Here is a 25,746-nt window from a genome sequence, read left to right as displayed (position 1 = left end):
CAGGTATAGAGTTTATAAGGTGAGATTTTTGTTGAGTGGCTAAAGCACATGTTTATTTTCGCTCCCTATGGCAGTCAAGGGCACAGGAGGCCCACACGGTGTAGTCAATGTTGACAATGTGTCAGTACTTGATACAACCACACTTCACCTATCCCTTTAAATAAGCATTTAATATATCGTTTTATTGCGGGAGGTCTCGTCTGCGTCAGAACAACTGCTCTTTTCTTGTTTACTCACTGCTGATTGATTTTTTGGAATCACCTCGAACTCAACAGTACATGGTGAACTGAGTCAGTAATACTGCCGGTGTAGAGCGGTAACATTTTCAGTGCTGCTGAGCACACAATGACCACATTACAGTATATGTGTGGGAGTTTGACTGTGTAGTTCAATACGATGTGATTCAACGATTAGTAGGTGCCAATACTTCTGGCTTTCCAAACTTGGACTAACCGAGCTGTTGATCCCACATCATTTGCATACAAAAGAGCCTGAGTGTATAAGGACTTTCTGATGTAAACACTTGTGGAGTTACATGAACATCTGATGTAAGTTCCAAAGATATTCTGATATAATAACCAAACATTGTTATCAATTTTAATTCATATAATTATTTCATTTGCATCTCAACTTCACTACAGAAGATACAGCCTTTCCTATTGTTGCCCTGGTAGTGGAAAAATCTTCAGTCCAAACTCAAACTTAAAATCCCTTAAATGATGTTAAACTTAGTAAAAAAAAAAGAAAGAAAAGGAATTAGTTCACAATTAACTGATTAACTAAAGTAGTAACTAACTGATACATTATGTGTACTTATTGGTGCCTTGTGCTCTGTTCTTCATCTCACTTGAGAAAGAGATTGTGTGACTTCCTTGTAAAATGAAGGTTAAATAAAAAAGATAAATCATAAATTTTAACAAAGAAATAGTCAAAATATATGATTGGGCAATAGATATTATCATTCAGAGCATTGAAACAAAGGCAACCATCCAGCATTTCACACCGGAATATTTTTTGAACTGCCTTTAGCTTTCACTGTGGTATAATGGCTTTTTTAATGCCACAACATTTATTTATTTCAACCCACAGAGCCATTAATTTTTCAACAAGATCTCGTATCGATGTTGGGAGAGTTGGACCCTGGTGATAAGTGAACGTGACGTTTCCCATAAGATTGTGAACTTATGTTCTCAAGCCTCCAGAATTGTGATTTGGAGGAGGATTTTTGCGTAATGTTGACATTTACGAACGAAAGTTCCAAGGTGTCAACTGCAAACACAGACAGGTGTCCACCTGTATGTGTCGTACATTATCATTGATTTTACTCTAAATGGGAACATGATTTACAAAATTGACATTATGTTCTATTGAAGAAGATGAGCAGACCAGCAGAGTCGCCCCCCAGTGTCTATCCAATAAATTCTGACTTCCTGATGACTTAACCGAGAAAACCAGTAGATTCTCAGTGCAGTTTATTCTGGACTCTGGTGGTCAATCCATTTGAACTTAGACTTGACCGACTGTAGCAACCCCAGATAACACAGAATGGACAACCTGCGCGTTCTCTAGAGATAACCTTCAACCTTTTGAGGCACATGGAAGTTGGGCCCTTGAGAATCAGCAATTCACCTTTACATAATCAATGTAACACTTTGATTTTCCACTCACACGTCTCTATCTTGTCTCTCTCAGTTTGCACAGACCTTCACATGTAAAGTGGAACTGAACATCAGCAGTCTCCAGTCATCATCGCCTAACCATGTTACAACTCAAGAATATCCTGAACAGCTTTCCACCATTCACCCCATGTATGCTCCTCTCTATTCTGCTGGTTCTGCTCCCTGGAGTCACTCATTTCTCCCAGGGCAGCGTCAGCCATGAAGATTCCAGCAGCATCTCAAACAACTGCTCCAGTCAAGACAACTGCTCTGAAGGAGTGCTGCTGCCCTTATGGAACCCCCAAAACCCTGCGGTGGGGGACAAGGTGGCACGCGCAATCGTTTACTTCGCCGCTCTCATATACATGTTCCTAGGCATGTCCATCATCGCCGACCGCTTCATGTCTTCGATCGAGGTCATCACCTCTCAGGAAAAGGAGATCACTATCAAGAAGCCTAATGGTGAGACGACCACGACTACTGTGCGCGTCTGGAATGAGACAGTGTCCAACCTGACGCTGATGGCACTTGGCTCATCAGCGCCGGAGATCCTGCTGTCTGTCATCGAAGTGGTTGGCCATAATTTCGAGGGTGGATCTCTGGGTCCCAGCACCATTGTGGGCAGCGCTGCTTTCAACATGTTCATTATCATTGCTATCTGTGTGTACGTGGTGCCCGAGAATGAAACGCGCAAGATAAAGCACCTCCGGGTGTTTTTTGTTACCGCTGCCTGGAGTGTGTTCGCCTACATCTGGCTGTATCTCATCTTGTCTGTGTTCTCCCCCGGAGAGGTGGCTGTTTGGGAGGCCGTCCTCACCTTCCTCTTCTTCCCTCTCTGTGTGCTGCAAGCCTGGATCGCAGACCGACGCCTGCTCTTCTACAAATATGTCCACAAGCGTTATCGTGCTGACAAAACCCGTGGCATCATCATTGAGTCAGAAGGGGATGCCATGTTCACGAAAATGGACCTGGAGATGGACGGCCAGGGTGTCAACTCCCACACTCACCCCAAAGAGGCTCTTGATGGGATGCTGGAAGGTGTGGAGGAAGGTGGAGGGATGAGCACAGAGCAAGATCAAGAGGAGGAGGCCCGAAGGGAGATGGCCCGCACACTGAAGGACCTGAAGCAGAGGCATCCGGAGAAGGATATGGAGCAGCTGATTGAGATGGCAAACTATCAAGTGTTGGTCCAGCAACAGAAGAGTAGGGCCTTCTATCGCATTCAGGCCACACGCATGATGATCGGAGCAGGGAACATTTTGAAAAAACACGCAGCTGACCAGGCCAGGAAGGTTGTGAGCTGCCATGAGGCCAGTGGGCAAGAAGAAGATCCCAACACTATCTATCTGCAGTTTGAGCCCTCTCACTACCAGTGCTTTGAGAACTGTGGTTCACTCAAGCTGTCAGTGAGCCGTCATGGAGGAGAAAGTGGCTGCACTGTGAAGGTATGAGGAAATATGAGAATAGATGGTTATAGTCACTTTTTTTTTTTAGCTATTAACAAATGTCTTAACACAGTTTGCACAATTATGATGAGATTAGACCCAACTGAGGCAGAAAGACAACACAAGTTATGCACTGCAGATAGGGTTGGAGATCCTTGAAAAACTGTTTGAGAAGGCTACTTTTGAATTTTTGATGGCAGTTTGATTGATGCATCACTGTTCAACATGACTGGATGGTGTTTTTACAGGCCTGTCCGCTCCACAGCTGACTGACATTTTTCCTTTTTGTGATCTCCCACCCTATTTTTAACTTCTTTAGGTTTATTTTATTATCACTACGGCAACTAAATGTTTTTTCTCTAATTCTCTGTGCCACACAGGTAGACTACCGTACAGAGGATGGAACGGCCAATGCAGGCTCTGACTATGAGTTTGCTGAGGGCACTCTGGTCTTCAAGCCTGGTGAAACCACCAAAGAATTCACCGTCGGCGTTATCGACGATGACATTTTTGAGGAAGACGAGCACTTCTACGTGCGCCTCAGCAACCCACGAATTGTGCACCGCGCCGAGGTTTCCCTCCTGGAGCCAAGCTCCATCACCTCCAGCAATAGCACGGTGGGCATCTCCTCCCACGTCCCTCCTAAGGCCGCCCTGGGCAACGCTGACACCGCCACAGTTACCATCTATGACGACGACCACGCTGGCATTTTCACATTTGAGAATAACAACATGAGGGTCAGCGAAAGCATTGGCAACATGCAGGTGAAGGTTCACCGTACATCTGGGGCCAGGGGGAAGGTGGCAGTGCCGTACCACACCATCGAAGGCACCGCCAAGGCCGGGGAGGACTACGACGAGGTGTCGGGCAAGCTGGAGTTTCAGAATGATGAGACCATGTGAGTATCAATTCCTCTCTTTCCGATGCAATGTCTTGTTGTTGCTTCTAATATCTTGATTATACATTACTGCCCACACACTGGTACGTTAAACAGTCCTGCTAGATTACTGTCGGTTGTCTCTTCACCCCTAAAGGATGAAAAGACTGTTTTTATGAGTCATAGATATATTCACTGCAAGAACTTTAGATCATTCGGATGGATGATGTGGGAGGATGAGATAATTGTGAGGCTGATAATGAAACAGTGAGGCTGATGGAAAAAGAAGAAGCACAGAGGCATATTTCTATGAATACCTGCATGAATTAACACACAGAGGTTTTATGGGCGTTCAGTGCATTGCAGAAATGAAAGGATGTACATGTATGAGAGTTGTTTCCCAGTTCTCCCAGTGGGAGAGTGTTTAATTGGCATTCACTCCCGGGTGAAATGAGTCTGTGATTTTGACACAACAAGGGGTTTTCGCTTTAGCTCTGATTGACATCGGATCCATTCATTTATTTGTCATCTGCTTCAGTTTTGACAGCAATGCAAATTTGGTGGTCATTTTGTGGCGCAATCATCTTCCGACCGATTAGCATAGCATTTAGCCAAGAGTGTTTTAAATAAACCGTACTTTTTAAAACAGTTACTTCGATCACTGAGCTCCATTGCGTTGCTGCTGTTTGTGACATCACGGGTCACGCACAGGCGACACAGATGAGGAACAAACACCACAGGACAGACCAACCACTGGCACTGGGAAATGGTGCTGCAGTCATTTATGATTGCTTACACACTTAAATTTAAAATAATGCACTGGATTTGAAACTCGCCTCGCACGTCTGTGTTTTGCATAACAAACATTAGACACATATCATCTACATTAGCCACATAATCAAAACTGAAAGTGCTCTTTGCTGGAAACTGCAACTGAAACACCACACTTACATTAATCCCGTAATCTCAGAATGCATATGTGAGGACATCAACATCAGATTAGTTTTTTTGTATTCGACAATTAAGAATAAACAGGATTTCTGTATGTTGTAAACAGCAAATATGAACACAAACACAATATATACCCACACAAATAGACAAGTAGGACATGTGAAAAATATTGTAGATTTAGCACAGTTGTATACAGTTTGCAGTACACATATAAAACTGTTGGTGTTTGTGTGTATAGTTTAGAAGCTAAAGTATCATTTTAGATGTGGGTTTTGATGTCGTGCTTGCTTTTGCAAGAGACTTAAGGTGTTTTGTGTATATTGTTTTTGTTTGTGTAGTCTTGACGAATCTTAGTTTTAGGGAATGTGTTTTTGCAACAGTAAAAAAGTATTTTCATCACGTAAAATCATGGTTATACCCACTTTCTTACACAGAAACACAGTAGAGATGAAGACTGAGCTGAAACCGGTGCTTGTGATGAAGCCTGTGTGATCATTTGAAATAAAAGGATCCGTGGATGCAGTAGGGGAGAGTGGTGGAATGAAAGCTGAGGGAGGAAGAGTGAAAGTCTGATGTGTCTCCAGCTTTTCTATTGAACGCTGTGTAGCAGTGTTTTGCCTGAATAATGACAAGCACTTGTTGTGCTGTTTCTTTTCATGATGAGGTGAGCAAAGAACCTGGCAATTATCCACCGCTGTGATTTCTTTCTCCCTTTTTTGATGTCACTTAAAAAGAGGGAAATGCCCTCCTCGACTGCATCAAGTCCCTCACAAAGCGATTTGCAGCACAGCGAAGGACAATACAAATGCAGCGAGATGTGTCAGATGGATCGGTCTGCCTGAAGAGGATTTCAGAGCGTGTAGGTGTGCTGCGTGGGATGGCTGAGTGGGAGGAGAGTCAGGTGAATGCATGGTGTCAGAGAGAGAATGAAGATCTTACAATCTGTCTTTTTTGTCTCGCGGTTTGTTTGTGACAGTTTGCTCGCACACATTTATCACTTTTTTTGTCCGTGCTTTTTGCAACATTATGCTTGTGTGTATTTCCCATCAGACACATGTATGTGTGTGTGAGAGATCTTGTATTTGTTGCCTCTTAGGACTTTTTCTGGCATAAACACTGACCTTGTCAGCACCAGTAGTCCTCATGGTGACCAAAATCTGGTCATAATGAGGAAGCATCTAATTTAACCAGGGACTGGTTATGTTTCAGGCTAAGAGTTCACCTGTGGTTTGGTTAAATTAAAGGATTAAGGTTGGGTTAGGGGTGGTTAGGTTGTCTAAATGAATGGAAGTCTGTGCAGAGTGCTTAAAGGGATAGTTGGATGAACCTGTGTGTGTGTGTGTGTGTGCGCATACACCCACATGAAACAAAATGTTGCTCCAAAGGGACACGATAACAGGAGCTTCTAGAGTTTCCAAAGCAATTAAAGTGAGTGAGGAGGGGGTGAACAAGTCCCGAAAGTTCCCAACACACCTCAGAGAGAACAGAAGGTGCAGATAATGAGACGGTAGTGTACACCGATCAGCCATAACACTGAAACCATTTATCAGTTTTAATCTTGTGGCAGTATACTGTACTTATACAGTAAAAACACAAGCCACATCGTGTTCATATAGTTTTCAGCAGAGCTTCCCAAACTTCTGACATTTGAAGATCCTGAAAATTGAATTGAAACTATTTTTGCCCCTGTTACCAATGAAAAAGCATCATTGGTGATTGGTGGTAGTGTTGCAATAATTGTCTTTGGAATGGTCAATAGATTTTGTATCCCTAATCTCAAAAGTAACGGTGATAAGCCCTATGTTGTTTGGTTGTAAACACAATATACATATGGAAAATTAACTATTTTGTTAAATGTCAGATTTTTTAGAACAGTTTGTGAGTTCTGCACAATTATTGCAACTTTGTATCACTACTAAAAATGCGATATAAAATGAATCATAACTTTGACTCAACGACAAAAAAACCCCACACATTTTTAAAAGCCTGAATATTTGACCTGTAAACAGGATGTCCATATAAGGAGTTGTGTATTATTCCCACGGCAATTTACCATGGGTGCGCCTGTGGCACAGATCCGTGCCACGTAAGCACTAAGGATTAATATCCAAGTAAGAGGCCCAAGTGCAAAATAGTGTACAGGATGTAGAGCAAGCAAAGCAACTGAGATTAGTAAAATAAAATGCATTTGTCCAGCATTAAAGTGAATTAGTGACATATCACACCACACACATCTCACATATGTTAGTGGTCGAGTTCCGTTAAACAAATGATCAATGCAATTATTGTGTCTCTTTATCTCCCTGTAAAACATTCTGTGTAGACAATGGACTCTAATTATATGAATTAAAAATGAATACGAAACTAGAAACCGTTATGTAGAAATTAAAAATAAACTGTCAGGGAGATTTCCTCTGATTACCCACAGAATTATGTGCTTTAAATGTTATGGCTAATGGGTGTGTAGCAACGAGAGATTAGAGGTCAGCCCTCAAATGGAGACAGACCTTTAGATAAAACCCTCACCTACTGAGGCATGACAGTAACACAAGCATCTGCACTGCAATTAACTTTATATTATTTGAACTCTGGCTCTCCACGACAGTTTGCAAGCACTGTGGAGAACCAGGTCCAGCTGAGCGGGACAGTTTTACCAAAAGAATAGATGAGAATAAATGCTGTGGGAAATGCCAGAGCGTTGCTCCTGTGCAGGAACTGAAAGGGTATAAGAGGAATACTCTGCTCATGCTGTAGGTTTGCAGACATGAGTCAGAACTGCCAGGTCCAGTTGGGTCAAATTACAGCATTTTTTCGAAAATATCCTCCATCAAAGGTTTGGAGACAACATCTCAACGCTGTTGTTCAGCACAAGGTATTTATCAGAGCTGGAGTATAGAGCCTCGGAGTCGAAGCTCTCCAGCTCAATAGATTTCAAAGTCTTTCAGTAAAGTTTAAAAAAAAAAAGAAAAAAAGTCTTGCTTTATGCAACACACATGCTTGAGTCAGACTGAATTTTTTATGAGGTTGTTTAATTTGGAGAGCTCAGTCTGTTCCGTTAAAAGATGGAGGCGGAAGCATATACAGTATGCAGCATATGTATTTACACTCATCAGCCACTTAGTTAGGTTCACAGGACACAGTGTCAGGAGGAGAGGTACATGCTGAGGTCTTCTGCTTTTGTAGCCCATCTGCTTTACATTTTGAAATGTATGTTTCAGAGATGTTCTTCTTCATGGCCTGGTTGAAACAAGTAGTTGCATTGAGTTGCTGTCGTCTTTTCTATAGCATCGCAAACCCCGGTCTGCCCTCTCTCTCTCAGAGAACCTTTTTTTGTTTTTCAGACCATTCTATGGAAACACTAGAGATGGTTGTGCATTGTAAAAACCTTATATCAACTGTTTTCAAAGTTACGTCAATCACGTTTATAGAAAATAAAGCCCAGCATATATTGTTTGAGGGGACATTGGTGTGAATGACAATGGGAGTTTGTTTGCAACCAGAAGATGATGTCCTCTTTTTCTAAAAAGTCTCTGTTTCTTCTCCATTCTGATGCTCAGTTTTGAACTTCAGCAGGTCTAATTAGTCATTTGGAATAAGTATTGTATTTGTATGAAGTAGTTACTGTAAACGGATGTACCTAATAAAGGGGCTAGTCAGGGTATCTTTGTGTCTCTAAACAAGATGTGTGTTAAATGCATATGTGTGTTCTTTGCTGAATCTTCCCCTGGATACTCAGGACAAAGAGCTGACACTCAGCAGTGAGCCTGCAGGCGGCTCCTTGTCTCTCTGTGTGTGTTTGTACCGTTGTTGGATTTTGTGTGTCCTTGTGTGTGTGTGTGTGTGTGCTGCTGGTCGATGTTTGAGCAGGCAGAGGAGTCAAAGAGGAGGAAGGCTGGGATTCAAGCGTTTGACACCAGGCCAAGAAGAGTGGTTTAAGATGTAGGCATGCAGTTCAATTATAATTTGCCGTCTAGATTCTGCACTGCAGTAAATAGATTATGATGTTTGTGCGCACGGACCCAAAAATAAACAGGCTGACTGAGAGATCCATTTAACGTCATGTGTTTATGGATTAGCGGAAGACGTGCACAGACCCTTTGATGGCTGCGTTGTGCAGCTTCCTCTTGTCTACGTTTTTTTTGTAAAAAAAAAAAAAAGCGCCTCAGAATGTGTGGCACTATATACAATGGTGGAAGCTGAAGTAGATAACTGGGGCAGTTACATAAGCCGGGATGAAAAAGATGTAAGGAGAAAAGAGAAATCAATACTCTGATATTCTTTGTTTCTCATGCCTAATGTAGTCCAGATCAATGTCTACCTGAACAAACATGGCAGCCTTGGGTGGATGGCAGGACTTTGAGTCAGAGTTGTTTCAATGAAGCCCCCCCACAGATCCCTCCTGCCTCAGAGCCCCAAAGTTCCTAACATGGGTGTGTTTTGAATTTCATGTGGTGCCTTCTCTGAAACCACTAAGCAGAATGTTATATTGGCATGGGAGGAGTGGGAGTTGTTGCAGTCACTCATACATCGCCAGTTACAGAATGTGAGGGGGTTCTTATTAATGTGGACTAGGACAGGATGATAGTAGGACACATTGTGATAAAAAGCTCTCATAATAAATGATCATAGTGAATTTCCTTTATTGAGTACGGAAGAGTATTAGGGCCACGTAAAAAAAAAAAAAGAAATTGAAGGAACAGCATGAATTCTAAAAAAAAAAGCGTCAAAATTCCGAGATTTTTTTTCTCAAAATTCATGCTTTTATTGCATGAATAAATTATTTTAAATAAATTTATTTTTTACATGTGGTCCTAATATTCTTCCGTAACTGAGAGAACTGCAAATGGAGAAAAATAATCACATTTCGCATGAATGCTGTCTAGTTAAATACAGTAAATAAGTTCACGTAGAGGTTGACCAAGGTCTGGATCCAGACACAGATGCTGTGCTTTGCTCTGCTGACATGGACATAAAATCAATAAGTCATGGACACTTGCTGTGTTTTTATTTAGCATTTATGGCACCAGAGGTTCAGGAAACGCCGACAGCCTGAATGTGTACTGAATCATAAAGTGACGCCACTCGGCGAATCACATCGGTGTGAATCCCAATTAGCATTCAGACTGGAGTCAGTGAGTGAGACGCACACAGAGAGAGAGACAAGAGGGCAAGCAACAGACTGATAAATAAGGTGAAAGGAAGAAATATAAACTTCACACACAATCTTTTTTTTGGCTTGTTTCTTTTCTAAAATTGGGCACTTCTTGACTACACACAGAGTTTCTGCACCTTTGCTTAAGGACACTTCTTATGAATTTTAATCGATCACCTCTGAGTTAAAGGATTCTAAGACTTATTCCATAGCACCACCAGCAGGGTCAAATAAATTGAAATATTTCAACACAAAACTAAAAATTAAAATGCTGTACTGACATTCATTGTTCCTGCACGCAGTCTCATGGTGTTTCCATATGTCACTAATCTCTTCCTGTTACGATTAGTTACGATGTCGTGCAGTTGTGTTTATACAGGCGGTAACAAAAATTATGACCAATGTCAAAATCCCTTTGTCTCTGTATGAGTATCACTTTACGGGAGAGACGAAAAATCATGTTGATCTGCTGCATAAACAAACAGTATTTGTCAGTGTTTATCTGTGCTGCAGCCTGAGATGGTAGCATCACTTTCTCAAAGACACTTCAGAATGGCACATAGGTGCTGACACATTAGCTTAATAAAATGATTATCTTTTGTCCCTTTTTATCGCTTTTAACCCAACAGTCATGAATCAGGTAGAGGAGTAGTGAGCAGCACACCAAGGAGCACGGGGGGAGATTGACTACACAACACAAACCAGAAACCCCTCTTGTTACCAGCCTGTTCCAAATGTGGGGTCCTTGTTAAAGGAAAATATCTGAAAAGAAAATAACTTTTATCCTTTAGCTGAATGGCTGCATCCTCTTTTAGTCAAAGGACATTTGACAGTCTGTCGTGTTCATGAATTCACTCTTTGTCTTGTCAGGCTCTCCGGAGAATTCCAGTCTGTCCCAGTGCAGATGGAGAATGTCTCCCAGGGTGAACATACGGGGACAACATCACTTACCCTCTGCCTGTAGGCAGATTTGGAGTCTGCAGTCCACATAACTTACTGTGTAGGCTCTTTTTTTGACTGCGGGAGGACTGGAGTAGCCTCACTGAATCAACGCAGAATGTGGAGGAGAAGAAAACGCTGAATAAAAAAAGGTTCAGGTTCAGCTACTTTAACAATGAGCGCCCAGAGATGACACTGAATTTTGATTTTGTGTTTTCATGGTTTGAAAAGTACTCGAGATTTGGATAAAAGGCACCAATTTTCCAACTGTATTCCTTTATAGCAAATGGCTATCAGACTGAGAAGTCTGATTATCAGACCAAGAAAAGAAAACAAGTTGTAAAATGAAAACTGCTCTGAGTGGGCCTCTCTTTATTCATCTTGCTATTAAAAAGCACAACGTTGGTCGCATATTATAAGACTTAACTGTTGCCTTGCAGGGGCCTTTCTGCATGGAGTTTGCATATTCTCCCTGTTTATGGGTTTTCTCCATGTACTCTGGATTCCTCCCACAGTCCAGAAAACATGCAGAGGTTAATTGAACACTCTGAATTGCCCCGTAGGTGTGAATGTGAGAGTGAATGTTTGTGTGTTGGCCCTGCGATGGACTGGCGACCTGTCCGGTGTGTACCCAGCCCTTTCGCCCTGTGTCAGCTTGGATTAGCTCCAGATCCCCATGACCCTCATGTGGTGGACAAAACCAGTATAAAATGAATGGATGAATACACTATCTCTTTTTAAAAAAAGAAGAAGCTTGAATTGAATGGCACATATTCCCTTTTCCCCGGTTAAGTCCCAGATAATCTAGTCTAATATATTTAACCCTTTAACACCGAGCGTATCGCAGATTACTCTTCTTTTTGCATTACCGTAATTACGAAATGCAAAAGCATACTCACAGGACATTTTCTGGCCCTTTTATGGTTAAAAAAGGCACACAAAAAAAGTCCAGGGAGAAATTAGGGTGATGAGGCATCCACATATTCGGAAAACATATGCCGTCGTCCACAGATTCATTAGCCGCTTTGTGAGCCGCACATGTGAAGCCATTTCAGATGGTGGCCGAGGGCTTTATCACACTGCAGCTTCAGAGCACATGCACAAATAAACTGAGAACACATCTTCACTGATTCACGCTGCAAATACACTCAAAACAACCGAACACAGAAATGTGCTGCAACTGCCTCACAAGACAATGAAAATGTGCACTATAGCTGAAGTCGTTGGAGTCAGCGACTCCTCCGTGGTGTAGAAAAATGTTAGTCACTATAAGCGCTGAACAAGATGCCGGGTTCATTACTCCCTCGTGTTCCCAGGAGACACTCCCACTGTTGTCTGTGCTGCTTTCAGCAACATTGGTTCTGCTGCACTAACACTGCACAAGTGGGTTTGTTTGTATTGTGAGTATTATTTTGTCAGAATGAATGAATGTTTTCTTAATTTGCTGCCGCTGTTTTAAAGTGATAATTCCGTTTTTTTGAGAATGGGTCACGGATGTACTGTAAATCCGAACAAAGGTATATTTATGCAAAAATTACATTTGAACCCATGGTGGCAGTAGTGGATCAACAACTCCTATGGACACTGATAAAAATTGATTACAATTGATTGATTTTCTCTATAGACTTTGTTGCAGGTAAGGAGTTTACAAAGTGACCCAAATTACAGTTTCTACATGGAAGAAGTTTTAGAGGGAAAAATGTAATCGAGATATCATAAACGTGAGCAGGTGTAGATTTTATTCAGAAAGCCTAAAATCAGTTTTCCCTTGTGTCCCCACAATAGTTTCGGATAGAGCACAGATGTCAGTGTTTTTTGTATGGGTTTGTTTAAGTGTGTGTGCAAAAACACTGACCGACCTCGTTAGGACTAGCGTCCTCATGGAGACCAAAACCTGGTCTTAATGAGGCAGAACCTCATTTCTGAGGAACTGGTTAAGTTTAGTTTATTTCCATTTTACTGTAATTGGTCTGTCACATACAGTAACATATCCATGTATGTATTATGGTGACAATACAGAATTACGTCACTAAAAAGAAGGCAGAAAAAAAGTTTTCGAATTGTGACTTTAATCTTAATCTTTATCCACATGTAAAAAGAAAAAAGAAAGAAAGAAAACCGGATGAATTGTGATTCTTCTTTTTTCATGTGGCCCTAATTTATAGGGACTATATGTTTACACAATGGTGGTTCAATTTATTTTTTTGCAAATCATTTTTTGTGAGTGCTGAATTACATCATGATCTATAATGCGAGTGAGATTATTCAAATGACAACCAGTATAGAACATTTTGATTAAAAAGTTAATTATATATTATAACAGCAAACATTTTTACAGAATAATTTGGATGAATGAGCCAAAGCGACGGCAAATGACTGAATCGTGTGGAGGCTGAACAGACAGTGTTGAGAATTTAGAATCTGATCTTAGAAATGAACAAAACCACAGAGAAAGATAAAACTCTATAAAATCTGAGTGGTTCATTTCAACTACAGTGCTCGGCAGCTTTCACCCTTCCATTAGCTGAAGATAGAGACTTAATGGTCCTCATAGCTGAAATTAGATATTATTCATTTATTTATTTATTTACTTAAAATAATACTTTCTGACATTAACCTTGGAATTCCTTGCGTCAGTGAGGCAAATGGTGCTTCAACTTTCACTCTTGGAAACTCTTGAACTTGAAAAAAGTTGGAAATAAAAAAAAAAGAAACAATTTAAAGTTTGTAGTCGTTTTGGAAACATTTGCCATTTGTGTTTCTGAAATAACTGCAAATGAGTGTCAAACGCTTGCAGAGCTTTCAAGTTAAACGGCCGACAAATCATCTTAATGCGGCGCGTGAAGCCGACTCCCTGCTGCTCCCTGACAACCTTTCCTTTCCAAGTGGTACTTTAGTGTCAGGTCTCCAACATGTAAATGTTTGTCTGATCCCTTTCAGTTGAACAGAATATTTAAAGCATTTTTAATACCCTTCTTCTTCTTTCAGCTTCTCCCTTTAGGGGTTTGCCACAGCAGATCATCTCCCTCCATGTTGTCCTATATCCCTTTTGTCCTCCTCTGTTGCACCGACTGTCCTCATGTCCTCACAGCAGGTCTCACTACCGTCTTGTATTTTTTGATACACTGCTGCAGGATAAACAGTGCCATCAAAATGGCTGTTGCATGCAAGTGGAGTACTCATATTTTATTTTAAAGCCTCTCCATGATGCTGCGAAGTAAATTCACCTTGTAAATGTTAATATAACCGGCTTGTTTAGCGCTTTCGTATCCACTGTGAGGACTCTGTGCTTGCTTTCACCTTTGCTCTCTCTCTGTTGCCTGACTTTCTCCGACATTATGGCGGCCAGTGACGTATTTGCTCATGTTTAAAATAAACTTCTTCCCTTCTTCTGCGAGCAGGAGCTCTTCCTGTGTGTTGTCGACTCCTGAGTGTACATGCGTATGGACAGAAATAGACAGCCACCCACATATCATTAGGGAGATGGAGGGAGAGAGAGAGAGAGAGGGAGAGAAAGACTCAGTGTGACAGTGGAGGAGAAGGGCGCTGAAGCTGAGGAAAATATGTCGGTCACAGATTGACACCGCAGCCTCGCGTGTTTGTTGTAGTTTTGGGATTTATTCTGTTTGCGTCCGTAAATAGTCAGTGCTTTAATTTCCACAGACAAGAAGATACTGATGATTATAATAAAAATAACTAATGCAATTTGGTATGATCACACATGTGGGAGGTTTGTAGGCTTTTCCACTAGATTTTATGGCTTTATTGGTGCTGAAGGAGTCCACCCTCTTGTGGAAAGCTGGGAAAACATATCATTTTTTTATGTAGTTCATGTAGTGTATTGCTCTACCGGATATTTGTCAAATTACTAAACCTCTTATCTAACAGCTCTGATGCATGATTCACTGTGTAGGCAGTTTTCCTTTTGGCTACTATGGTTATATTTGAATGCAGCACTAGAAAGTGCTTTTACTGGTTGCCAGGAATCTATTTTTGATGGGTAACAAGGCTCTACTTCAGGTTAATAGGCCCTTTGCATAGCAGCCATTTTGACACACACACACTGGTAAATCAGCAAACTTAATGATGGCTGAGTTCCATTTAGCTTCCTTTCAGCTGCCCTGACTTACAACAGAGCCCGTGTTAATGTGATCAATCCTTTGGGCTAATTTGACATTGTGCTTTCCCTGCTAAAAATCCGTCAAAATGGCTGCACCGCAAATTGCCCATTCATTGGGCAGAATGACTGAATAAAGGCGCTTAATGACGTCGCTCATCTCTCCTATTCTCCCCGTCCTCTCGCCCTTCTTGCTTTTTAGGAAGCTGCTGAATGTGAAGATCATCGACGACGAGGAGTACGAGAAGAACAAGACCTTCACCATCGTGTTGGAGGAGCCCATCCTCCTGGAGGTGGGACAGAGACACGGTGAGTCGAGGACACAGCTGCGCGTCAAAGCAGCAGAGATTTCCTCGTTATTTTATGTCTAAAGATAGAATTCTCTTTTTTTTTTTTTTACCTGGCATCCACTCTCATTTATATTTTATTGAAAGTCTTAGCCTTGTGCAGTTCAAGACATTTGTGAGGATTCTGATACTTATAAGATGGTATGATGATGTGAAGGGTTAAACAACTTCAACACAGCAAAACTGAAATACATTAGTGCCAAAATATGTGAATAAATCGAGTAAGATAATAAAAATGTCTCTTCCTAAATGATCTGTATTTATATAGCGCTTTTCTAGTCCTGGTAAATGCAGGGGCAGGGAATTGAGCCCCATCCTTACTGTTGGAAGATGACCTACTCTACCCACTGATGCACAGCTTATAGCTAATGAGTATGAAATACACCGATGAGCAAAATTCTCCATCCTCCAATCCTTTATTCTAATTCTGTCACCGAACTCCATATGTCTATTTATGTGCAGGCCTTGCTTCTCATGTCATTGCATATGTGTTTGTCAATCAGCCTCTGAGGACAGGATTACATGTCGTCTGTTGCTCAGCAGACAAAAGCCACTGAGTCAGAACCACAGACTGTATGGATGTTCTGCACCCATGAGACTGGCGTTCACTATCTTATTTTCTTTTAACCAATCTCTTCCTAAGTCTGTGTGGGAATCGCTGGCTTACAGTTTTGCTCACCTGTTCTTCTGCTGCAGGAGACACCAATGACAACAAAACAGTGGTGGGACCTGAGGATGTGTCAAAGATGGGCTGCCCGTGTCTGGGAGAGCACACCAAACTGGAGGTGGTCATTGAGGAGTCTTATGAATTCAAGGTAACCAAAATGAGCCAAAATCACACACTGAGCTGTATCATTTGTTTGTTTTTTTCTGATGAACTACAAATTCTCATTAGTTCTTACAAGTTTAACCTGTTCTCTCTTCTGCTCAGCTGTTTTAATCCTTAAAGCGGAAGCTTTTGCCTGGACGCTTTTTTGCATTTTTCTCTACGGAGCTCCCCCTACAGTTTCAGAGTACATATTTTTACGACACCACCATAAACACATCTCCTCCTTCCCTTCATCTCTCCTGTCCATCTGCATTTGTTTTCATTGGAGCCGACAAAAACAAGCCGTGGAGCCATGTCCATGCTGATCGGCATCCGTTTTGCATGCTTCTGTAATTCTGATGTTTACTCGCGTGTGGCCCCTTCAGTTAAAACATTCATTTCCTCTTCCTCGTAGAAATGCACTTATTGTAAGTCGCTTTGGATGAAAGCGTCTGCTAAATGACACGTAACATGTAAACAAACCATTCAAAATGGCATTTACCTTAAATATTTATCACAACCCGTACTGAATTGCTTCCCCCCCCCCCCCCCCCCCCCCCACTCATTTTGTTCAGAGTTGATAGTGACTGAATAAATCGCCGGGTGTTTTCAACTAAACGCAACAGTATCTGCTAATTCATATTATGACTGTTGGAGATTAATATTTAATCCGACCAGATGGGTGATAAATTATTAGTTCTGTGCATGTAACTAATGGCTCTCCCAGCAGAGTCGCTCTCTAGCCATTTCATCCAGCATGAATAGTCATGTCGGCGGAGAAAGTTGTATCATTTATCTGTAATGCAGCTTTCAAGGGATAATCCATCAAATTGTGTCGCGCGCGTTGCCATAAAACTGGAGGCATAGTTTGGGCAGAAACTCAAAACAAAACTCCACATGACTCTCTCTGTATTTGTTAGTATACAGGTGCATGAAGCTCATTGCCTGGTGACATTCCTGCAATTTTTCAAGTTTGTGCTAGGATTTTCTAAATTGGTAAAATGATCTCCCCATGTAAAACTGGTGTTATGCCACTTTAAGACCAAATTAGAGCTGTACCATGACGTTTCTTCCACTCGTGGCTCTATTTTCTGCACTGCAGCTTCACGATGGCTAATTGCCTTTCCCTAAGGGACAGCGGGATTTTGACTTCCTGTGCACCACAGTGGTAGAAGACGCCCTCGGTTCCACCTTAATTCACCACGTCATTCATCATCTCCCGTCTGACATGAAAACCGCTAAGATATTTGTCCCGTCTGTAAAATGGCTTCCAACTTGTCCTGTTCTTTGTCTTTGGCGACATATCTGCAGAGCACAGTGGACAAGCTGATCAAGAAGACAAACCTGGCTCTGGTGGTGGGGAGCAGCAGCTGGAGAGAGCAGTTTGTTAGTGCTGTCACTGTCAGTGCAGGTGAGTCGTGGCGTCCTGAAATGTCTCATGTGTTCATCCCACAGAAATGGAAGCTGTGGAAGAGGAGGAGGGAGACCTGCAGGCTGACTCTCTCTCTCTCTCTCTCTGTGTTTGAACCACATTTTTTATTCATGGTTGTGCATTCACATTTCTGCAGCTGCTGTATTTGTTGAAATAAACTATATTAAATTTACCTTTTAACAGGAATGTCCATTGATCTTAACCCTTTATAACACCTAAGCCTCAAAATGTCAGTCTGGATTTTTATTTGGCTTATTTTAAACCATAAAAGGACCAGAAAATGTCCTGTGACTAAGTGAGTAAGAGTAAGAATAATGTTCAGTGTCCGGCAGTTTTTACAATTTACTGCATGTTAAAATGGTGTATTAACGATTTAAAATTAAGGAAAACAAAAAGTTTTATTTAAACTGTAGTTGTACACGAACACCAGATTTTGCATGTTGAATTTGACATTTGAACAGTATAACAGTTTTTTTGAGTTTTTGTCTCAATATCAAAAAACAGGCCTAAAAATGGAAGCTATTTACAGGCGTTTTAACTCGCTCATCTCTGGTGACAAACATACTTTCCTGCAACAGCGTGAGTGAAATTACCGTAATTAGCTTTCAGAAACTGCTGGGATTTTTCCGAGAGCACAAACTGTTGCGTAATTACGGTAATGCGAAATGTTATCTGCAATACGCTCGGTGTTAAAGGGTTTTAAATACAAAAAATATCAAAGGACTCATATACTGCACTTAGAGCTTGATATATAAATAAGGGAAAACAAAAGAGTAGGAGTGGCAATTATCAGTCATTTAGAATTAGTTGTAGTTATTTTTGCACACATACCAATTAGTGATAGTGAATCTGACCTCTGTATTTAACCCATCCTTATTACACACCAGTAGTGAACACACAAGCGGGGCTGCAGGAGCAGTGGGCAGCACTTATCTGCAGCCGGGGAGCAACAGGGGATTGGGTGTCTTGCTCAAGGACATCCCAGCTCTGGGTTTGAACCAACAACCTGTCCCATAAGTCTAAAGCCGTGTTTCCATCGAGTTTGATACAGTACGGGTTAGGAATAGTACCAAAATAACCAGCCCTTCCATTCCATTTTTGGCACCCTTCCCTTTGGGTACCAGAGTAAAATGGTACGATAAGATCCAGCTCCATCCACGACAGTGAGCTGATTGGGGCGACAGACTTTTCCAGTTTTCTTCGGCTGTCTTTCTCTTCAATGCCCGCAGTCTATTCTTATACCATTGTTGTCTGTTGTTGGAGAAACGTAACCAGGTGTTCTGAGGGACCCCATTTCAGCTCAGGGCCCCAGGCAATTGCATCGTTTTTCAACCCTGGTGCCACATTCTTACTACTTTGACATGGGCTACTGTAAATCCTGGTGATGCAGTTTGCGGCTCACCACTCAAAGTGAACTGTTAACAGCACTGGAGAATTTATGTGGGTGTATATGGTCCGTGCTCCTCTCTTTTTATGTTGTCATTTTGAAAACCTTTCATTTTAATTTTAGATTTGCACCAGTGCACAAAGCATTTGGGTTATTAGACACCAGAGATGTTTCATATTTATGACGGGCTCTATACTTTCATTTTCTCTCTTCCCAACTCTGATGGACCTCACTTAGATTTGCATGCAAAATGGGTGCATATAGATATATAAATAGACAGTACACTCGCTGCTTATTTGTCTGTCTCGGTCACTGAGTCATTGCTCTATTTACAGAGGAAATGTAAAGATTTGAAAAGATGCCTCCCACACATAGATCAAATGGCGTAAACACGGCGGGGCTTAGTATATTCCTGGCTCGAATTGACATCAGTATTTCACCAACTTTTTTGATATCATAAAGCACTCCGGGCACAAACCTCTGCTAAGGCCACTCAGTTTCCCACAGTGTCAATACACCTTTCTTTTTAACAATAAATTCACTTTTTGAATTATGCTGCTCACATACAGAGAGAGAGCCAAAGTGGGGCCAATAACACAAGTTTGTGTAATTCTGTAATAATCAAAAGTACAAAAGAAAACACAGTTTCACACCATGCATGTCCTTATTGTCATTTACAGGTGACGATGACGAGGAGGAAAGTGGGGAGGAGCGCTTGCCGTCATGTTTTGATTACATTATGCACTTCCTGACAGTTTTCTGGAAAGTCCTCTTCGCTTTTGTCCCACCCACTGAGTACTGGAATGGCTGGGCCTGCTTCTTTGTGTCCATTTCCCTCATTGGTGTTCTGACAGCTGTGACTGGAGACCTGGCCTCTCATTTTGGCTGCACCATCGGTCTCAAAGACTCAGTCACCGCCGTGGTGTTCGTGGCCCTCGGCACTTCTGTTCCAGGTGGGTGTGTGAGGGCGATCAGCCTCTGACACTGAATGTTTCAGTGTTTTGGGTTTTTTTCTTTTCCCTCTGGTGTTTGCCAGTGCAGTAAAAGCAGCTGCATGGGGCGACTTGTGTAGTTTGTGCCTCCTGTCAGAGAAATTCTCTCCATTAAGCAGATGTAAATAAAGCAAAACCCTGTTTAGCTTGTTATTCTCTCCGTGCTGCCTAATTGTTTTCCCATTTCACTGTCTTAAATACTCTCAGGGAGCAACAACAACAGTATAAGAATTGGGTTTTGACAGATTTTATCTCAATAACTTCCACACTTGCTCCTTCAAGCCAGCGAACTAGTTAGGCTGGGCAAAACCCTACATAAATAAAAGAAAGTCAGTGATATGACAACATTTTGACTTAGGAGTATAGGAGTGTAGGGGCACTGTCTTGTTTTCATTTACTAAAGCAGAATCGGTTGAAAAGTGACTGTGTGTTTGTGAGATTGTTTTTGTTTGTGTGGTAATATTTCCACTGGTCAAAAAACATGTTTATTCTCATGTTTTTTTCACCAGTGGGAATGTGTTTAAGTGGCAGTCAGACCCAGGCCAAATGGGTTTTTATCGGCTCTCTATCACTTTATTTTTGCCAGAGATGCACCTTTTCCAGTGCAAAGTGTCAATGCACATTCATCTTCCACCCATTAGCATAGCTGTTAGCAAAAGTTTGTTGCAATCCTTACTAGAAAAGGTGCAAAACACTAACCAACAGTAGCTCAGTGGTAGAGCGAGTCGTCACGCGAGTCGTCAAGGTTGCTCCAGACGGCTGTGTCAGCAGCGTGTGAATGGGTATGAAAGATGTGTGTTAGAAAATACGTTGCACATAGATGCGCTGTATGAAAGTGTGAGTGAATATGTGTGAATGGGTGAATGGCCCATCCCATTCATTTGTGTCCTCTATAGTGGACAATTTGTTCACCTGTATATTTTGTTTACTATTTTGAGTTACCCTATCCAATCAAGGATACTGTAGAGCTCGAAAGAGTACTGTAGACCGAGTACCGTAGAGCTCTACAGAGTAGACAAAGTACTGTAGAGTTCTACAGAGTAAACGGAGTACAATACACCGAAGAGCTCTACAGAGTAGACAGAGTACTGTAGAGCTCTACAGAGTAGACAAAGTACTGTAGAGCTCTACAGAGTAGACAGAGTACAATACACCGAAGAGCTCTACAGAGTAGACAGAGTACTGTAGAGCTCTACAGAGTACTGTAGACAAAGTACTGTAGAGCTCTACAGAGTAGACGGAGTACAATACACCGAAGAGCTCTACAGAGGAGACAGACTACTGTAGAGCTCTACAGAGTAGACAGAGTACAATACACCGAAGAGCTCTACAGAGGAGACGGACTACTGTAGAGCTCTACAGAGTAGACAGAGTACTGTAGAGCTCTACAGAGTAGACAGAGTACAATACACCGAAGAGCTCTACAGAGTAGACAGAGTACAATACACCGAAGAGCTCTACAGAGTACTGTAGACTGAGTACAGTCCACTATAGAACTACTGTAGACCTCTACAGAGTACTGTAGACCAAGTACAGTCTACTATAGAGCTATGGTAGAGCTCTACAGGCAACAAACATATTCTTAAGATGTGGCTGAGCAGATTTTGAGCTTTTTGTTAAGTGACTAAAATCAGTTTTTCAGGTCCATATTTCATTTTAAAGCATGTTATATTTTAGCCTAACAAGATATTTTAGAGACATGGTAAGAAACATTACCACAGGGTTTGTATTTCTTTATTATTCACTATAAGAAATATAAATGTTTCTGTTTTATGTCTGTTGTGGGAACTGTCTGACTGCAGAGTTTAAAAACAATTATTTCTTAGCATGACTACTTCAGTGGAGCACTGCCCTCAGGGGAAAGTTTACTGTGAGTCTGACAGAACCACTCAGAGAAATAGTTGGACACATTTGGGAATATATTTATTTACTGTCTGTCAGAGCATTAGGTGAGAAGATCAATTGCAATCACCCAGGAGGGGGACAAAGCCTGGCTCTGTCCAAACATAAATCTGCCTTCCAGCACCTCTATAGCTCAACAGTTAGTCAAGTCTGTAAGGTATTAAAATAATATTAGTTCCTCATAAATAAAGCCATCACTTTCACTTAACCTGTGTGTGTCAGCTATCACCACACAACAAAAAGATTGATGATAAGATTATATTCAGGCTCTTAAGACAGAAGCTACTTCAGGTAAATGCTTATAAATATTAGTTGTACCTGCATTTTTTCAACAAAATAAACAATATTTATGTTACATTTTCTTGAAAGGTGTTTAATGTCAATGCACAGTTTAGGACAAAATGATTAGCCCCCTATGAAAATATGACGTATTTCCTAAGTGCTGTTAAACAGAGCAAATTCTTTTTACCACAGCTTTTTCAAACATCCTACTTTTATTTTGGACACTTCCATTATTTTAAAATTTGATTAGCCCCCTTAAGAACAGACCTTTTTATTGAGCCATAGCACTTAACTTTGTAATGCTCAGAACCTTTAAAATCAAGTTAGAACAGAGGATTGTCTCCCAATTTACACACAGTATAACATCTTCAGTAAGGGTTTGAGCTGTCACTTGAGAAAGCATCATGCCAAAAACAAAAGAAATCAGTTTAGACTTAAGAATAAAAGGATTGTTGACGCTCACAGAGCAGGAGAAGGATAGTACACAATTAGCATCAGGGGGGCTAATCATTTTGACCCTGGTAGTATTTGGTTGGGAAATACTTTTAAAACAATAACATTTTCATAATATCATCCTCAGGTGTAACTATCTGTTCAGTAGTGATGATATTTAACCATAGACCTTGTACTGATCGTAGCCTTCCACTTTGACAAGGGAAGCCTTGGAAGTGGGATGGATGAAGCAGTTTAGCAACCACGGGGTGAATTGAAGTCTGTGGGAAAGTGAGCTTCGACTTCTCACTCGATTTATAACGTCAGTAAACATTTTCCCTGAGGAGTTAATGGTCTCTATTGCTAGTTTCAGGTCGTCTTCAACAGAACGTGTCAATTTTGTTTCTCCGTGTTCCCATTTAGAGGGTAAAAAATGATGGCACATGAGTGGCGTCTGTGGAAAAAAAAAAACTGTCATGATTTCAGGGACGTCGCAAATCTCAAGTCTTCACAGTGGCAGTTCCTTTTACGACCAGAAGACTGCGCTCATATTTTTATACAGCCTTTACAGACTTAGGCCTCTGCGTCGAAGTCTGTATTCAACTTTTGATGGACTGTTTGACGCTTCTCTTTGTTTTACAGATACATTTGCGAGTAAAGTGGCAGCCATCCAGGACCAATATGCTGACGCCTCCATTGGAAACGTGACCGGCAGCAATGCGGTGAATGTGTTCCTGGGCATCGGCGTGGCGTGGACCATCGCGTCCGTTTACTGGCACACTAAAGGCCAAGTGTTCAAGGTGGACCCAGGCTCCCTGGCCTTCTCCGTCACCGTCTTCACCATCATGGCGCTGTTTTGCGTGGCGGTGCTCCTCTACCGCCGGCGTCCCAGTGTGTCAAACGGAGAGCTCGGGGGACCACGGACAGCGAAGCTCGTCACCTTCTTCCTCTTCCTCTCCCTCTGGTTCGTCTACATCCTGCTCTCCTCTCTGGAGGCGTACTGTCACATGCCCAGCTTCTGAGACAGAGGGACACGCACAGACACGACTCGCTGAACGTGTGTTTTTTTTTTTTCCCCCTTCTGTTTTTGTCGATTTTCACAAAGGTTTCTATAGCTATTTGTATCGTTAGTTTATTTACTGATAAGAGCACAATATCGGAGTGACTCTGGGTCTTTGAACATTGGGACTTTGCTACCGTCCACTCCGCTGTGAATGATAGTCCCTGAATCTCCTCCTCAAAGTTGTCCTCCCTTTTTTCTTTTTTTTTTGAAATGTTCCAAAGAATAATTATCTAATCAGTGCCAACTAATCATGAACACCAAGCCTTCCATCACTTGGTCTGTTAACCTTGAGGCATTGTGTCCTCTCTCTGAGGACAATTACTGAGTTTTTACATGTTAAGCACGAGGCTGGAGCAAGACGTGAAGAATATAAAGAGAAATACGCGACGAGATGGCATTGCACTTGGTATTTATAGAAAAACAGAAGAGATTTCTGGCGCAGGAACGACCTGTACAACATAGATGTGTGTTGATATTTACTACTCAATCTTTACATTAAGTATTCATCGTATATCGCGTGTAAGATGAACATCGTGTGTGAGAGTTCCGTGAACGAGTACGTGTGTTTCTTTTTGCACGTAACCGGTTTTGTGGTAAACAGTTTTAAAGTACTGTGTGTGATATTTTGATATAACACTTGACGTGTCGATGAGCTCCTGTATCATAATCTCTTCACTGCCTGGTGCGCCCCCCTCTCTCGATCAGTATCACGTTTGCCATTGCCATGGTTTTCAAAATGCCTTTTTTTCTAGAGGAGCTGGAGCAGAGTGTCTGCTTTAAACTGTAATATGAAGTGCGTATGTGTGTGTGTGTGTGTGAGTGTATGTGAGCGTGTGCGCACTCCTCTGGTCTCCAGCACAAAATGTCGGCGGGCATTGGACTACACTTTTTTTTTTAAATTTATTTATTTTTTGTTATCTGCCCCCGCTGACACTGTGAACGTTTTGCAGCAGCATCACTTTCAGTAAAAGCACAGCAGAGAGCAAAGTGACTGTATGAGAATGTTTCAAAGGAAGAGCAAGATCCTCATTATGGCACAATCACAAACACATCCATCAACTGAGATGAAAAATGTGCTGAAAGAGACGACGTGTACAGTATTTCCCTGAGAGTTCCTTCTTGTGTCGCACAGAGCAGTTGATATTGAACTTTCTTTTTCTTTCTTTTTTTTATTTAATCTAGAATATGTAGAGCCATATTTATTGTAACGGTATTACAGTAGAGGTATTTATATGATCCGTTTTAGTTTTATTGATATGCACGTTAAATGTAGAAAAAAAAGTGGAAATAAATGTTGCTGATTTATGATGCTGTAAAATGCCTCCTTGTTGTCTTGATTCCATGTGAAATTGAGACGGAAAGAGTATGGGTTATGTTAAAAATAACATTAAAAAAAATACCTTAACAGTGAAAACAGGATTTACTGTAATGTCAAAGACAGACAACTGACTCAAAATCAAAGTAACTGTAGATGAGTGTATTATAAAACCTCCAGCTAAATGTCGTTTGACAGCTGAATCCTACAGAAAAAATGGTCCGTGTCAGTTATTACATGATTAGATTATCACTCATATGAAGGCAGGATTCCACTGTCAATTTCAGTTCAGTCGTTTTGTAAAGTGGTTTCCATGTCTCAAGGTCGTACGATGAAAGGAAACTCTGGGACATGAGCAATTTATTTATTACATGAAACCATCACTATTTATTGCACTACAGCACAGTATTGAGTTACTTTCTTTGACCGTTTTAAAAGAAATTATAATAACTGGAGGACACGCGATAATCATCAAATGCAGACATAGAGACGTGTCTGTGGAAGCCCAGACTCAATCAAGCGATCGCGTAAATGAACTGACAAATAATAAATATCATTTCCTACTTTCCTGAGGAGCCGTGAAACAGTGAGTGTGTGTGTGTGATTTTTTCCTGGCTAATAACCACATCATGTGAGATAATTATCAT

At 41.4% G+C, this 25,746-nt stretch overlaps 1 protein-coding gene across 3 annotated transcripts in view; it reads left to right on the top strand.

Annotated features, from left to right (window-relative positions):
- The window catches only part of slc8a4a (solute carrier family 8 member 4a), a 28,763-nt gene extending 3,650 nt beyond the window's left edge, over positions 1–25,113 (top strand). For all 3 annotated transcript variants that reach the window (XM_058627900.1, XM_058627899.1, XM_058627898.1), the window contains exons 3-9: positions 1,693–3,103; positions 3,484–4,001; positions 15,342–15,448; positions 16,183–16,301; positions 17,606–17,705; positions 19,794–20,066; positions 23,364–25,113. In XM_058627900.1, the coding sequence (XP_058483883.1) occupies positions 1,760–3,103; positions 3,484–4,001; positions 15,342–15,448; positions 16,183–16,301; positions 17,606–17,705; positions 19,794–20,066; positions 23,364–23,743 (2,841 nt within the window). In that variant the 5' untranslated portion in view covers positions 1,693–1,759 and the 3' untranslated portion in view covers positions 23,744–25,113. The remainder of the gene's footprint in view (positions 1–1,692; positions 3,104–3,483; positions 4,002–15,341; positions 15,449–16,182; positions 16,302–17,605; positions 17,706–19,793; positions 20,067–23,363) is intronic.
- Positions 25,114–25,746: the final 633 nt, after the last annotated feature.

Source organism: Solea solea, chromosome 4, assembly GCF_958295425.1.
Source record: "Solea solea chromosome 4, fSolSol10.1, whole genome shotgun sequence".
NCBI lineage: Eukaryota > Metazoa > Chordata > Actinopteri > Pleuronectiformes > Soleidae > Solea > Solea solea.
This window is presented reverse-complemented; position numbering and strand designations above follow the sequence as displayed.